The sequence below is a fragment of the Helianthus annuus genome, chromosome 9, assembly GCF_002127325.2.
Source record: "Helianthus annuus cultivar XRQ/B chromosome 9, HanXRQr2.0-SUNRISE, whole genome shotgun sequence".
NCBI classification, from domain to species: Eukaryota; Viridiplantae; Streptophyta; class Magnoliopsida; order Asterales; family Asteraceae; genus Helianthus; species Helianthus annuus.
Window position 1 is genome coordinate 41,610,288 of NC_035441.2, and position 15,233 is coordinate 41,625,520.

General features: G+C 33.4%; 1 protein-coding gene and 1 long non-coding RNA gene across 2 annotated transcripts; both read left to right on the forward strand.

Moving 5' to 3' along the window:
• The first annotated feature begins 751 nt into the window (after positions 1-751).
• LOC110877492 lies at positions 752-4,377 on the forward strand. Its single transcript, XM_022125641.2, has 4 exons — positions 752-1,292; positions 1,778-1,848; positions 2,860-3,253; positions 4,025-4,377. Exons 1-4 carry the CDS (start codon positions 1,200-1,202, stop codon positions 4,196-4,198), a joined length of 732 nt encoding a protein of 243 aa, XP_021981333.1. The 5' UTR covers positions 752-1,199; the 3' UTR covers positions 4,199-4,377.
• Positions 4,378-12,615: 8,238 nt separating this feature from the next.
• On the forward strand, positions 12,616-13,462 carry LOC110874259. The gene is made up of 2 exons (XR_002555780.2): positions 12,616-12,715; positions 12,859-13,462. It is a non-coding gene; the product is annotated as an uncharacterized LOC110874259 (long non-coding RNA).
• Positions 13,463-15,233: the final 1,771 nt, after the last annotated feature.

A 15,233-nucleotide genomic window follows, 5' to 3' on the forward strand; every position in this document is an offset into this window, starting at 1 on the left:
TGTTTGTTTTTTTCTAAAAAGCTTTGCGCAGGCTGTTTTGTCTGCTTCACGTAGACCATGCACAGACTGTTTGTTTTTCTAAAGACGTTTCATTAAAAAACGAATGTGCAAGCTCTTCTTGATGTAGACTTGATTCAACCACTTCTAAGATCTTCTAAGGTCTGCAAGGGTTAAACACCACTATCCACCACCACCACCACCACCACCACTGTCCACATACGTTATTTTTAAAGTCTACATACGTTAAAAAAACAAACGACCTTCTTCTTGCATGCTGCAGAGGTTTGCTGACTTGCTCCACATCTTCTTCTACAGATGTGGTCCGCAGACTGCAGACATTTTACCTCTTGAAAAACAAACAGGTATTGTCTGTTTTATTATAACATAACAACCGAAGGGCATTGTCATCACCCCTTTGGTGGGGTGGTAGATGCTTTGTGACTCTTGGGAAGTCTCTTTTTATATGGGTTGAAATCCTAGGGTAAAAATTGGTGTAATTTAAAAGTAGTGGTATGTAAAATTTCCTATTAAAAAAAATTTGAAGGGCATTATTGGAATAAAAAAAGTGAGGTTATACCAGATGGCAGAGCGGCAGAGCCACCCAGAACAACGCAAAATCAACTTGTCAACAAAAAAATTATACAGTCGGGGCAAAATAGTAATTTCCCTCTCTGATCATCATCAATACACAATCAAAACTAAAAACCAGACACCAATAAACCTAAAGTACCCACCCACACACCCACACACATATACACACACATACATACGTATATAACATCGTGAACCTCAATTCTATCTATTCTTTATTCACACCCCATAAAAGAAAAAGAAGTGTGTACACCCACAACAACAAGTCCATAATCAATGGCCCAACTGATCCTTCAACATTTATCAAAAAACAAAATCTTGGAAACAAATCAATCAAGACCAACACATGAAATTTCTTCTTCAAATTCCAACCACTTCTGCAACCCCCTAAAATATGGTCTTTTTTGGGGGCTTTCTGTTGGCTCACAATTTCAACTTTTCATCACAAACAACACAAGAAAAAAACAGGAACCTTCTTCTTATCACCACCACCGGTTCATCTTTCTTCATTTAAAGTCTTTGATACCCACAACCTCTCATCTTTCTTATTACTATTATTATTATTATTATTATTTTTCTTGCAACCCCTTTTGGGAAATTGAGATCTGATGATGAGTAAAAAGATGAAATTGGATTATGAGGATGCTAGGGCAAGATTTAAGCACCAAACCCTTTTTCAAGATTACATGGAGTTGCAGCAGGTGATCTTATGATTTCTTGTTTTTGAGGGTCTTAGGGTTCTTGTTCTTTTGATCTTTATTATTATTATTTTTTTTTTAGTGTTTGTAATGATCTCTTGGGTTCTGGGTAGGTTTTGTTTGACGGGCTTTCAGACTTTTTTTTTTTATAAAAATCAATTGGTGTCTCTGATCTGTAATCCCTATGATCTATGTGTTTCTTGGTATTTAATAGATCTTCTTCACTATCAGTTGTTTCTTGATAATTTTCTTGGTCACAATTGACAATAATTATGCACCTTTAACTATTGAGTGATTAACCATGATTCTTGAATGGGAAAAAAATTAAAATTTAGTTATAAGTTTTGTTTTTCTTGTAGTAACTTGTCCAAAATCTTTCATAAATTTTACATAGATAGTGGGATATATAAACCAAAGTATTTGAGTTATTTTCTTGAAGGATTTTAAGATTTATTTAAAATGATTAATATTTGCATGCCATTTAACAGGAAACAGAGGCTGCAAGGAGCAATTTGATGGCCTTAAAGCAAAATAAGCTAACCTTACAAGCTGAAGTTAGGTATGATGTGGATTACAGTTCTTTATCAGCTAGTGCTGTTCATGTTTTTTCGACTATTTGGTGGTGTTAATATCGTGAAAATAACGTTAAAAGCGGCGGGCGGTTAATCATGCATCACATGGTAGCGTTGATAGCCGAAAGACAAAAGGGTACATGCACTAATCGACCTTTGTCTCGACTGTTGAGTGTTATGTGCCTTATGTCCAAGGCTTGATGCAAAACTACTATCGAGCCGGGGGTCTCACTGGAAGCAGCCTCTCTATTCCTATGGGGAAGAGGTAAGGTTGTCTACATCTTACCCTCCTCAGACCCTACCTTAGCTTTGCTATTGGTGGAATTTACTGAGTATGATGATGATGATGGTGGTGCTAAATACTGAGCGGTTTATTCTCTCCATCAGTTAATATGTAGATGTGATAAAATTGGCAATCAGGCAGGTTGTGTAATTGGTCACAAACACTTCTGTGTCTTATTTTTTTCAAGTTCCATGAACAATTAATGTGTTAAGTATGATTATGAACAATATAATATTAAAAAGTTATCAAATTTTGTTTATAAAATGATTTAGGGCATCATAAATCTACAATAGTGTTTGGGTGCGCTTCTATTGTCTAGAGTTGTAATAATCAGATAATAGATGTCTCGGTTGTTTTACGAATTTTGATTTTTTAAGAATTAATAGGCAAATGACCAAAAATGACAATTTTTGTGATATAATTTAAGTTCAGTCAAGAAGGTAAATAAGGTATACATAGTTGTTCTACCCTTATATAATCATTTGTAGCTTGTTTGAAACTGAATCACAAACCGAAGATAACTATTTCAAAAGCGCTGATCCAAACACTCCCTTAGGAGGTTCTTACTTCTAAGTATTGAACACACGCGTTTCATCCCATTCGACCCTTTTTGTTTTTAGCATGCTTTTTTATTATCTATTTTTTTATTTTACTTATTTGATCCATTGGTGATCTCTAACTTTGTGTTCTTGTGTTTCGTTGTCTACATTCACAGGTTCTTGAGGCGAAGACACAAATTTCTATTAGAAAACAAGTCATCAACCCTACAAGAACAAGTTTTTATGAACCCACAGCCGACCCACATCAGAAAAAGCAACAAAGAAAAGGTTCATATGGAAAAGTGGTTTACTTTACCCAAGTTACCACCTTCAGGGAAGAAAAAAACACCTCGAAGCATACCGTCACCTGAATTTGACTTGACTTTTGAAGATTCTTTTTATGGTGTAAAACAACAATCGGCTCAAAGAGCAATTGCGAACCAAAGGGTCAGGATCAATGGACCAAAGGCATCCACATTCCTTGATTTGAGTCAGAAAGACGACGCGTTTGGAAGTCAAAAACCTTCAGGTCAAACACGAAAACCTGAAATCGACCTGAACCAGATATCTGTAAGTTGTTAAGACTTTTTTTTAACTTTGGGATTTTTTGGTGGCAATATATATTTTTTTTCATTTACCTGTGAACAGGTCAAAAGTATCAAAGGGGTAATAAGAACTTAAAGCTAAAGAGATAATGGGTCAAACGAGCTGAAAGTTGCTTTGAATAAAAATTCTTACGCGTAGAACATTCTAAATTGCTTTTAGAGTTAAATGCCATTTTCGTCCCTGTGGTTTGAGCCGTTTTGCCAGTTTAGTCCAAAGGTTTCATTTTCCAGCTGTGGGTCCAAAAACATTTCACCGTTGCCATTTTAGTCCACTGGGTTAACTTCATCCATTATTTATGTTAACGAGAAAGGCAACTCGATCAATTTATATGGCCGAATTGCCCTTCTAGTTCACAGAATTACATATAAAATGACCGAATTGCGCTTCTCGTTAACAAAAAATATGGATGACGTTAACCCACTGGAATAAAATGGCAACGATGAAACCTTTTTGGACCCACAGACGAAAAATGAAACCTTTGGACTAAACTGGCAAAATGGCCCAAACCACAGGGACTAAAATGGCATTTAACTCTTGCTTTTATTTAAAAAACTATAGATTGTTATCGTAAATAATATAGTTTTTCCAACCATATGTAATAAAATACATATTAAACAAAATTTGACCCAACCCATTTTGACTCATATGAAAAAGTAGCCATTTTGATCTGTTACCCGACCCGTCCATTTCATTACCTTGGATTTAATTCATTCTAAATATGTGTCTTGGATCCAGAGAGAAGAAGAGGAATTAGAAGAGCAACGTGAGCCGTTTGATCATGTAATGCATGGTTTGATGAGAAAAGGCGTTGACGAGCAGCACACAGATGAACGGTTATCCATGTTTAGGAATGTTGGCAGTGGGAAGAGGAAGGTCTCTTGGCAAGATCCAGTGGCTGTAAGGGTATGAACTATGAACATAGTTGATTATGGGATTTGAACATTGGTTTTGTGGGTCTCAAAATGGAAGATAAAGATCAAAATTTTGTTGTTGATTTCTTTCGTTGGAGGAACTTTGTGGAGATTTATTTTGGGTTGTAAATGGAAATTAGTGTGCTCTAATTATAGATTTATTCTGCCTTTTTAACCTTTAAAGTCCACCTCCTCAACATAATCTGTGTTTTCTCCGAGGACACATTAGCGGGCACGTTAGGGGCTTGACGCTCATCTCATGTCAATTAGTCTATGATAATAAAGCGTAAAAAGGTTGATAAGTAAAATAGACGAGAGATACACAGCAGCTTGTAGTTGTAATTTACATGTGTAAGTGAAGCTTATTGATTGTAGGTTTGGATGTGTAGAGCGGCTTTTATTGGTCTCATGAATGTTCATAAGAAAAATGTTATGGATTTGTTAATTATAATAATATGTATGAATTCTAAAGTACTCAAAAGAATACATACACGTGTTTTACATCGATCGTAAACCTACACTAGCCACAACTTTCAATACAAAAAAATACTCTATTTTGAGCTAAGGCTAAGCAGGATTTGAGATGAACCGGGTATATCTGACTCAGGACATTTCGTACTAAGAATATTCAATTCAAATCTCATTCTTAATTTTGAGATGAATTCAAGTTCGGTTCAATTTGATGAAGGTAAAACTGAAATAAGAAACGGCTTTGCATAAAAAGAAAATCATTTCGATCATGGCCCAACCTAACCCAAAAAAAACCGCGAGCTTGTCCCACTGTATATTAGACCGGTTTAATCCTTCAGAAATTTCAAATTTCAGGTTCAAATCCAATCCGCTTTCAAAATCAAAAATAGCTATATTTTTTTACAGTTACATTGATTTTCTCTAGAAGATGAATTAAAAAATAGATTAAAAAAGTAGCTATATTTTTTTTTTCTTAAAAAAAGGTTTAATGTTACAAAAATTATAAATTCTAATTTAATAATAAAAAATAAAAGTAAATGAAGTTTCAAGGGGCAACGAGCATTCACATCCAAGGCATCATATTCTTAGTGTGGTGTTTTTAAAATATAAAAAGTATAAAAAGTGGTTGTGAGTGGAGGAGAGAAAAAATGTTACTGTTCATCTGTATATTTGGGGGGACACTGTTCACCCACTATAATTTTTTAATATATATTGAAAGTGGTTGTGAGTGAGGGAGAGAGAAAAATGTAATGATAAAGGTATAAAAATATTATTTAATTGAAAAGGAGAGAGAAAAAGTATTTGTTTTTAGTGGAAATATATTGATATAGGAGTTGTTTTTTAGTGGAATGTATGTATAATTTTAGGGGGTTGGATGTGAATGCTCTTAAAATCCACCTTTATATCTTCTTCCACTCTTAAACCCCCATTTGCTTTCTCATCCGTGCTCCGCCGCCGTTGCTCGCCCGCGCCGATCCACCACTGGTCCGCCGTCGCTCGCCGTCATCCGACCATAACTGTTGAGCATTTGAAGTAAGTTTCAATTTTATTTTAATTTCTTACTTCGTGGGTTTTTATTAATCAAATTCAAATATTATAATCTCTAATTGAAAATCGAAATCCTTTAATTGTAGAGCTATCATTGCTGTTTAATTTCATTATGAATCTCAGATTTCTGTTGTTGTCGATGTTTATTAAGTTCTGCAACCGGTGGTAATCTGTCATAACCAATCTCAACACAACCGGGTCCGCCTTTTTAAATCACCAAGCGCTTTGATGGTGTCGTCGAAGATCTGGGATGGTATAGATGACCGTGGATTAGACTACTTTCATAAACCGTTGTACTACTTGTTGGACGTCAGCTGTTTTAAGATCTAAATATTCAAGGATTGTAAGGACCTTACACTTTTGTTGAATGCTTTCAACGCTCTCCAAAAAACCCTCACCGAACTCAAATACTTCATTTTTTCCTATAAACGGCACATCACTAATGCTATATTTAGTATCCTCTGGTCGGTAGTACCACACTCCGCTTACTTCTACTTCACCTCCACTTGTTATGATCTCACTCACCTTCCCTACATACGATCGTTCATCCTTACATGAGGGATGAATTAGCCTGTACTGTAGGCTAATGTATCAAATACATGTACTGTACGTTGTACCGTAGGCTAGACTATCTTCATAGTTTGACTTCCAATGCAATATTATACATTGTGTCTATAGAAAGCCTAACATTTTTATTATAATGTCACTAGTAATTTTTTATTATAATGTCACGAGTAGTATTTGTATGTGTAAAACGTTGTAACATATGACATACTAGCATGATGCCCCAAATTTCTCTTTATGATGCGGAACACAGTTCGAAATGAATTGACCGGTTGTCTTTGTGAAACAAGAGTCTTGGACTGAAATGAATTGATTTGCTGTGTATAATAATGAGTTGATTTGTTGTGTATAGTTAGTAGTTTGTTGTATGCACATTGAAATATCATATGATCATCTACAAAAGTGATGGGATTTAAATGTATCATATGATCATCTACAAAAGTGATGGGATTTAAATGGGTGCAACTTATATTGGTGTTGCTTGTGGTCCTTGTGGAAAATATGATGTGAATAGCTTAGACACGAGGTTACAAGATTTCTCTAAAACTACTAAATAATACAACAATTCTACAATGCAACAATTAAATCGTCAAGCATGCAATGAAATGTGCTCAAGGTTTGTGTGTAAACAATTTTAGTAATGTGGGGACGCATGTGGCAACGGCGATGATGATGACTGGGGCAATGGAAACCATAATGGTGACAATCGCAATCACATGGATTGTGGTCACACTAAGGGGCTGTTTGGTAGCATCTGAATGACATTAAAAGGCTACCTCTTAATGAAATCATTTAAGAGTTTAACAAAGATAATGTAGAAGAATGTGACATGTGATGGTTTATCATTCAGATGTTACCTCTTATCCAGTCAGACATAAGGTTACCTCTTATTCATTCAGACATATGGGCCACAAATGATTTCATTAAGAGACAGCCTCTGAATAGATTAAGAGGCTACCAAACAACCCCTAAATATCTCAACAAATACAAAGATTAGTACCTTCATAACTTGAAGAAACATAACATATACCAAGTTGAACTCTTAAAGAGAGATGAATATGATCAATCTAATTCAAATCACATAATGACAACACATATTATTCTATCTTTTGGTGTTCATAAACCGCTAAAATAGGCCTTATGTCCAAACCAAATGAATTTGGTCAGTTTGACGCGTCTGAGATGTATATGGTTCAATTTTTATAGTTCAACCAACGACTTAAAACTCTTCGTTTTGGTAACAACTAATCCATCATATGGGAAAGACCGATCCTCACATGAGAAGAACAACCAAAACAAAGTAATTATGAAAGGGTTAATTGGTAGTAAGGTTTGATATGGAAGAATTCCTTTAAATCGGTAATGGGCGTCCAATTAGAACCCAGAAATAAGTAATATTATAACAAGAAAATGTCAATAATGAATGTATACATAAATAATGCTTCTTCTAATTGAAATGTAACATCTGATTATCAAAATTGATGTCTCTAATAAATAATCAACTAATCAATTACAATTTCATAATGATATCCATCTCTAATTTCTTTGTTGGCCAAAAAGTTCTAGACCCGAGCTATTTATTAAAGATGAAATTCTTCAACAAGATAGGGTTGAGCAGTATCTGGGGTGGAGCGGGTACCCCAAACACCCGACTCATGATTAAGAGGGGACCGATAATTTGCGGTGAATTCAAGTTCGGTTCGGGTAAAAACTGAAGTAAGAAATATTTTTGCATAAAAGATTCATATTCAGTCACGACTCATGGCAGAACTCCATATCAACCCAACCCGAAAGACTGATACTAGCCCACTCTATGTCGGGCCGGTTTTTCTTTCCGAAAATTTGGAGGTCAGTATTTTCGGATTCTATGTCCAACGGTTTCATTTGTATGGTGTAATTGTGTAAGCACACATCTGTCAAATTTCTTCCTATCACTGAAAACAAAATAATTTCATTAAACCAGTTAAATTTCCGCCCGCGCGTTGCGGTGGGGACCCAATGACTGCAAAACGCGTGTCAGTAACGTCAAGCAAATACCGAATATCAAAACATAAATAAAAATGTCGTGAAAAGGATAGTCAATCCGTCAAAAAATGCGATTTTAAATAACCTAATATATAATAATAGGACCCACACGTCCTACACGTTGGAAATTCGGTTGTTTTCGGTTCAGTTATTACGGTGATAACACGTTAAAATATGTATGAGCTCGGTACCGGTAACGACACCGAAGGTACCGATCCGGAAAATCATCGAAATTAGGTACCGACACCGAAAATGCTCGGTACAATACGATATGGTATTTGAAGATAAAAATCATTAAATATAGGTATGGTGCTAGACCGGTGTCGAACCGAAAGTAACGATTCTGAAAACGCCAAAAGGTGGGTACCAAAGTGGTACCGAAAATGATTTGGTAAAGTAAATTTGGTACCGATACGATAATGGTTTGATTACAGGATTTGATACGATTTGCTCATCAATAATCTAAATATCCAAGTTTATTTTACATGCTACAATTCATTCATTACGTAAAAAGACAAAAAATAAAGCAAAACAAGTTGTTGTGTATATAAAACCTTATTCAAACGAAACACAGTTTACTTACTGTGTGTATGAAAAGTAATCTAAACTGTGCAATTACTTGCATTGCTACGTTGCTACAAGATTTGATGAGCTCGGTATCAACCGGTACCGAAAACACCGTTAACGAAATCCTCAGAAGTGGGTACTGGTACTGAATATATCTGGTACAGTATGGCTTGATATGGTCGGTACTGGTATGACACCGGTATTTGGGGGTAAAATCCGATGAATACCGGTGCCGAACGGATACCGAAAATACACTCAGTTTGGTAAATTTAACACCGATACCGGTGCCTGATACAATTCATATTAATTCATTTCGTTTTTTAATATTTATTATTTATTACTGTTCATTTCGTTGGTTTTTTAATATAAGGATAATTATCTAAGTTTGATGCTTCTCAAAAGTAAAAAAGAAAATTCACTTGCATCATCATTTTGTTGATTTAATAATATTTATTTAACATATTATTAATAATAACAAAATTATAAAACATAATATTAAAATCATAAATATATTTTTATAGCTATAATTTAGTTTACAATAAACGTGATTTTCTTTAAAGATAGTTTAAAACTTACATTAACTATTATAAATATAAAAATTTTAATTTAAGAAGAAAATTAAAAAAATGTTAAGTTTGCTAATAGGAGACAAGGACTATGCTATTAAAATCTTACCCTTTTTTAAGAAGAAAATAAACAAAAAAAATTAAGTTTGCTAGAAACTTGAAGGAGACGAGGAACATGCTATTAAAATTTTAACCCTTTTTAAGTTTTCTTCTCCCACTCTTAAAATCACCCATTTGCTTTCTAATCAGTGCTCCACCGCCACCAGTGGCGAAGCTTAAGATTTCCGACCGGGGGTTGAAAACGTATATACCTAATAATAAAACTATAAAACCGGGGGGTCGAAAACGTATATATCTAAAAAACTCTATACGAAAACTACATACCGAACACTACTGAGCGAAAAGTTCGGGGGGTCGGCCGCCACCCGACCCCTACAAAGTTGTGCCCCTGACCGCCACCACTCGTCCGACGCCAATCTACCGCTGCACGCCAAACTAGTGTGATTCCTTCATGCTTCGTTATAGTACTGACACTCCGTATAACAACCGAGAGAGAAAATTCTAAAGTAAAGTCGTTGTATACTCAAAAGAATACACACACGTGTTTTACATCGATCGCAAACCTGCACGAGCCACAACTTCCAATACAAAAAATTACTCTATTTTGAGGTAAGGCTAAGCAGGATTTGGGATGAACCAGGTATATCTGACTCAGGACATTTCGTACTGAGACAATACCTATTAGGCATATTCAATTCGAATCTCATTACGCCCGTTTGTAGTATTCGCATGTAATGTATATATGTGTGAGCCATCGGGGGACAAAAATGAAAGTGCACTAATTTTAACGTTATTTTACTAATTTCGTAAAAATAACATTAAAAGCTGAGGACAATTAATCATGCATCATGTGGTAGCGTTGATAGTTGAAAGACAAAAGGGTACATGCACTAATCGGTCTTTGTCCCGATTGCTTACTGTTATGTGCCTTATATCTAATGATTGATACAAAACTACTATCAAGCCGGGAGTCTCACTGGAAGCAGACTCTCTATTCCTACGGGGTAGAAGTAAGGTTGTCTACATCTTACCCTCTTCAGATCCTACCTTTATTTTGATATTGGTGGGATTTACTAAGTATGATGATGATGAATTCGAATCTCATTCTTAATTTTGAGATGAATTCAAGTTCGATTAAGTTTGATGAAGGTAAAACTGAAATAAGAAATGACTTCGCATAAAAAAAAATCATTTCGATGATGGCCCAACCCAACCCAACACACACAAAAAAAAAAAAACCGAGCTTGTACCACCGTATATCAGACCGATTTAATCCCTTAGAAATTTCAGATTCAGATCCAATCCTTTTCAATTAAGTTTGGTCCAATCTGCTTTCAACTCAACACATGCTATAAATCAAAAGTATATTTTTGAGTTTAGCCTATGTGGTTTAGCAAGTTTTAACCCTTTCAACCTAAAAAATAATCTTTTAACGTATTAGACCCAGAGGTTGCATTTTATAACGATTTTGACCTCTGACATTAACTTTGTTACTTTTTTTTTGCAGTTAAGTGTAAGAGTAATTAGATAATTATATATCTTAGGGACTGTTTTTGATAATTACAAAGTTCTTTTAATACTTAGGATATTATTAATGCAATTACTCAAGTTTTTTTTTTTTTTATTATTTCGTTATTTACACGATTATATTCAACAAAATATGTTTTATATATATAAATAAATATGTATTTTCATTAAGCGTTTGTATTTTATAAACGTCATTTTTAAAACCCTTTGTTTTTTATCCTTTTTTAAACTGTCTATCGTTTTTAAAATTATTCATTTTTTAACCGCTTGTTTATTAGAATCATTCTTTTTAAAGTTGTTTATCTTTTAAAGTTTTTTTTAAACAATTCACTTTTAAGTCATTAATTTTAAAAGCGTTTTTTAAACCGTTCCTTTTAGAACCGTTTTTTAAATCGTTCATTTTTTTGAACTTTGTATTTAGTTTACTTATAACCGTTAGGGAAAAAGAACTTTAGAAAAAGAACGATTTTAAAAAACAAAATTTAAAAACGACTGATTATAACGAACGAGTAGTTTAAAAAACGAAGATTAAAAAAATGAAGTTTATAAAAAACAAAACCTTAAAACTTAAGTTAACAAGTGTAAAGTACTAAAAAACACACGAATTTAATAAACGAAAGGTTAAAAATATAACAAGTTTTGAATAAACAAACGGTCCAAAGAAATGGTTGATTTGAAAAAGAAATAAAACATTTTAAAAAAGTTTGAAAAATGAACGATGTTTTGCAAACTTTTTATTAGAATGTTTTTTTTTTCAAATCTTACATTTCTTTTGTTTTTATACACGTCATTTTGTAAAATTTAAAATAATGAACGACTTAAAAAAGTGATTTGTTTTAAAAATGTTTAAAAAATAAATGATTTTAAAAAGAATGGTATAAAATGAAGTGTTTAAAAAAACTTTAAAAGACAAACGACTTTAAAAAAACGATTTTAAAAGCAAATGGTTTAAAAGGAACAATTTAAAAAACGATAGATGGTTTAAACAAAATGTAAAAGAATATATTTTTTAAAACGATTTTTATAAAAACAAACGGTTAATTAAAATACATATTTATTTGTATATTTATAACGTATTTTGTTAAATAATAATCATGAAAATAACGAAATAATAAAAAACCTTGAGTAATTACATTAATAATCTCTTAATAATCAAAAGAACTTTCTAATTATGAAAAACAACCCTAAGGTATATAATAACATAATTACCCTTACACTTAATTGAAAAAAAGAAAAAAAGTTAGTGTGAGTGGTCAAAACCATTACAAAAGACAACTCAAGGTCTAACATGTTAAAAGATTATTTTTTAGACTGAAATACTTAAATTGATTAAACCACAAAACAGTAATTTACTCTATATTTTTATAGCTATATTTTTGTTTACAGATTTTCTCTCGAAGATGAATTAAAAAAAAATAGATTAATAAGTTTTAATGTTACAAAAATTATAAATTCTAATTTAATATTTAATAATAAAAGAATAAAAGAAAATAAAGTTTGCTAGAAGTTTCAAGGAGACGACATGCTTATTATTAAAATCCACCTTTATATCTTTTTTCGGTCTCAACCCTCCCCTCCCCCCCCCCCCCCCCCCCCCCCCATTTGCTTTCTCATCCGTGCTTCGCCGCGATCCACCACCGGTCCGCCGCCGCTCGCCGTCATCCGACCATAACTGTTGAGCATTTGAAGTAAGATTCAATTTTATTTTAATTTCTTACTTGGTGCTTATTTCAGATCTAGAGTTTTTATTAATCAAATTCAAATATTATAAACTCTAATTGAAATTCGCGTTTTCGAAATCTGCCTTCATTGTTGTTTGATTTCATTACAGATCTCAGATCTCAATTGTTGTCGATTAATATTAGTTCTGCAACCACAAACGGGTGGACCTTTTTTTCGTTTACCAAGTGCTTTGATGGTGCCTAGATCATTGGAAGCGGAGGATCTGGGATGGTGGTGCAAGAGATAGAGATGACCGTGGATTAGACTACTTTCATAACTGTTGTGCTGCTTGATCCAATGCCTTGTGTCGTGATGTGAAGAGCTCAAACATTTCTTCAGACAAGCATCCAACGTTTCGAGTTAAAATGTTGGGGATTTGGGAAGGCGTATAATTGGATTCGGGAAAGTGTACATAGACCGCCTTACAAATGTCGTAAGATCAGAATCTCACTGGACAAAATGTATGTGATCAACTATATTAAGTAAATGTCAGCACGTTGTACTGTAGGCTAGACTATCTTCATAGTTTGACTTTCAATGCAATATTATACATTGTGTATACGGAAAGCCTAACATTTTTATTATAATGTCGAGAGTAGTATTTGTATGTGTAAAACGTTCTTGTAATGTGTGGCATACTAGCATGATGCATCAAATTCTCTTTATGATGCGGAACACAAATCAAAATGAATTGACCTCTTATCTTTGTGAAACAAGAGTCTTGGACTGAAATGAATTGATTTGTTGTGTATAATTAGTAGTTTGTTCTTTGTTGTATGCACATTGAAATATCATACGGTCATCTACAAAAGTGATAGTAATTAAATGGGTGCAACTTATATTGGTGATGCTTGTGGTCCTTGTGGAAAATATGATGTTACAAGATTTCTCTAAAACTACTAAACAATGCAACAATTAAATCGTCAAGCATGCAATGAAATGTGCTTGAAGGTTTGTGTTTAGTAATGTTTTAGTCGTTGTTGGGGATGCATGTGGCAACAACGATGATGATGACCGGGGCAATGGAAACCATGATGGTGACAATAGCAATCACATGGATTGTGGTCACACTGAATATCTCAACAAATACAAAGATTAATAACTCCATAACTTGAAGAAACATAACATATACCAAGTCGAACTCTTAAAGATAGATGAATATGATCAATCTAATTCAAATCACATAATGACAACACATAGTACTCTATCTTTTGGTGTTCAGAAACCACCAAAATCAGCCTTATGTCCAAACCAAATCAATTTGGTGAGTTTGACGCGTCTGAGATTTATACGGTTCAGTTTTTATGGTTCAACCAACGACTTGAAACTGGACGTTTTGGTAACAACTAATCCATCATATGGGAAAGACCGATCCTCACATGAGAAGAACAACCAAAACAAAGTAATTATGAAAGGGTTAATTGGTAGTAAGGTTTGATATGGAAGAATTCCATTAAATCAGCAATGGGCATCCAATTATAACCCAAAAATTAGTAATATTATAACAAGAAAATGTCTATAATATATACATAAATAATGCTTCTTCTAATTGAAATGTAACATCTAATTATCAAAATTGATGTCTCTAATAAATAATCAACTAATCAACAACAATTTCATAATGATATCCATCTCTAATTTCTTTCTTGGCCAAAAAGTTCTAGACCCGAGTTATTTATTAAAGATGAAATTCTTCAACGAGATAGGGTTGAGTAGTATCTGGGGTGGAGCGGGTACCCCAAACACCCGACTCATGATTAAGAGGGGACCGAAAATTTGCGGTGAATTCAAGTTCGGTTCGCGTAAAAACTGAATTAAGAAATATCTTTGCATAAAAGATTCATATTTAGTCACGACTCATGACAGAACCCCATATCAACCCAACCCGAAAAACAGATACTAGCTCACTCTATGTCGGGCCGGTTTTTCTTTTTGAAATTTCAGGTTTGGAGGTCAATATTTTCGGATTCGATTCTGTCCAACGGTTTCATCCGTATGGTGTAAAGTGTAAACACACTTCTGTCAATTTTCACTGAAAACAAAATAATTTCATTAAATTATCTAAGTTTGATGCTTCTCAAAAGTAAAAAAAAAAATTCAGTTGGATCATCATTTTCTGTTGATTTAATAATATTTATTTAACGTATTATTAATAATAACTAAATTAGAAAACATAATATTAAAATCATAAATAAATTTTTATAGCTATAATTTAGTTTACATTAAACTTGATTTTCTTTAAAGATAATTTAAAACTTACATTAACTATTATAAATATATGAATTTTAATCTAAGAAGAAAATTAAAACAAAAAAAAAAAATGTTAAGTTTGCTAGAAATTTTAAAGAGACAAGGAACATGCTATTAAAATAGGAGACAAGGACCATGCTATTAAAATCTTACCCTTTTTTTAAGAAGAAAATCAAAACAAAAAATGTTAAGTTTGCTAGAAACTTCAAGGAGACAAGGAACATGCTATTAAAA

Coding starts and splice junctions, on each gene's coding strand:
- LOC110877492 (XM_022125641.2), top strand. CDS start 1,200: ATGATGAGTAAAAAGATGAAATTGGATTATGAGGATGCTAGGGCAAGA. Junction 1,849..2,859: donor ACCTTACAAGCTGAAGTTAG/GTATGATGTGGA, acceptor CTACATTCACAG/GTTCTTGAGGCGAAGACACA. Junction 3,254..4,024: donor TCGACCTGAACCAGATATCT/GTAAGTTGTTAA, acceptor TCTTGGATCCAG/AGAGAAGAAGAGGAATTAGA.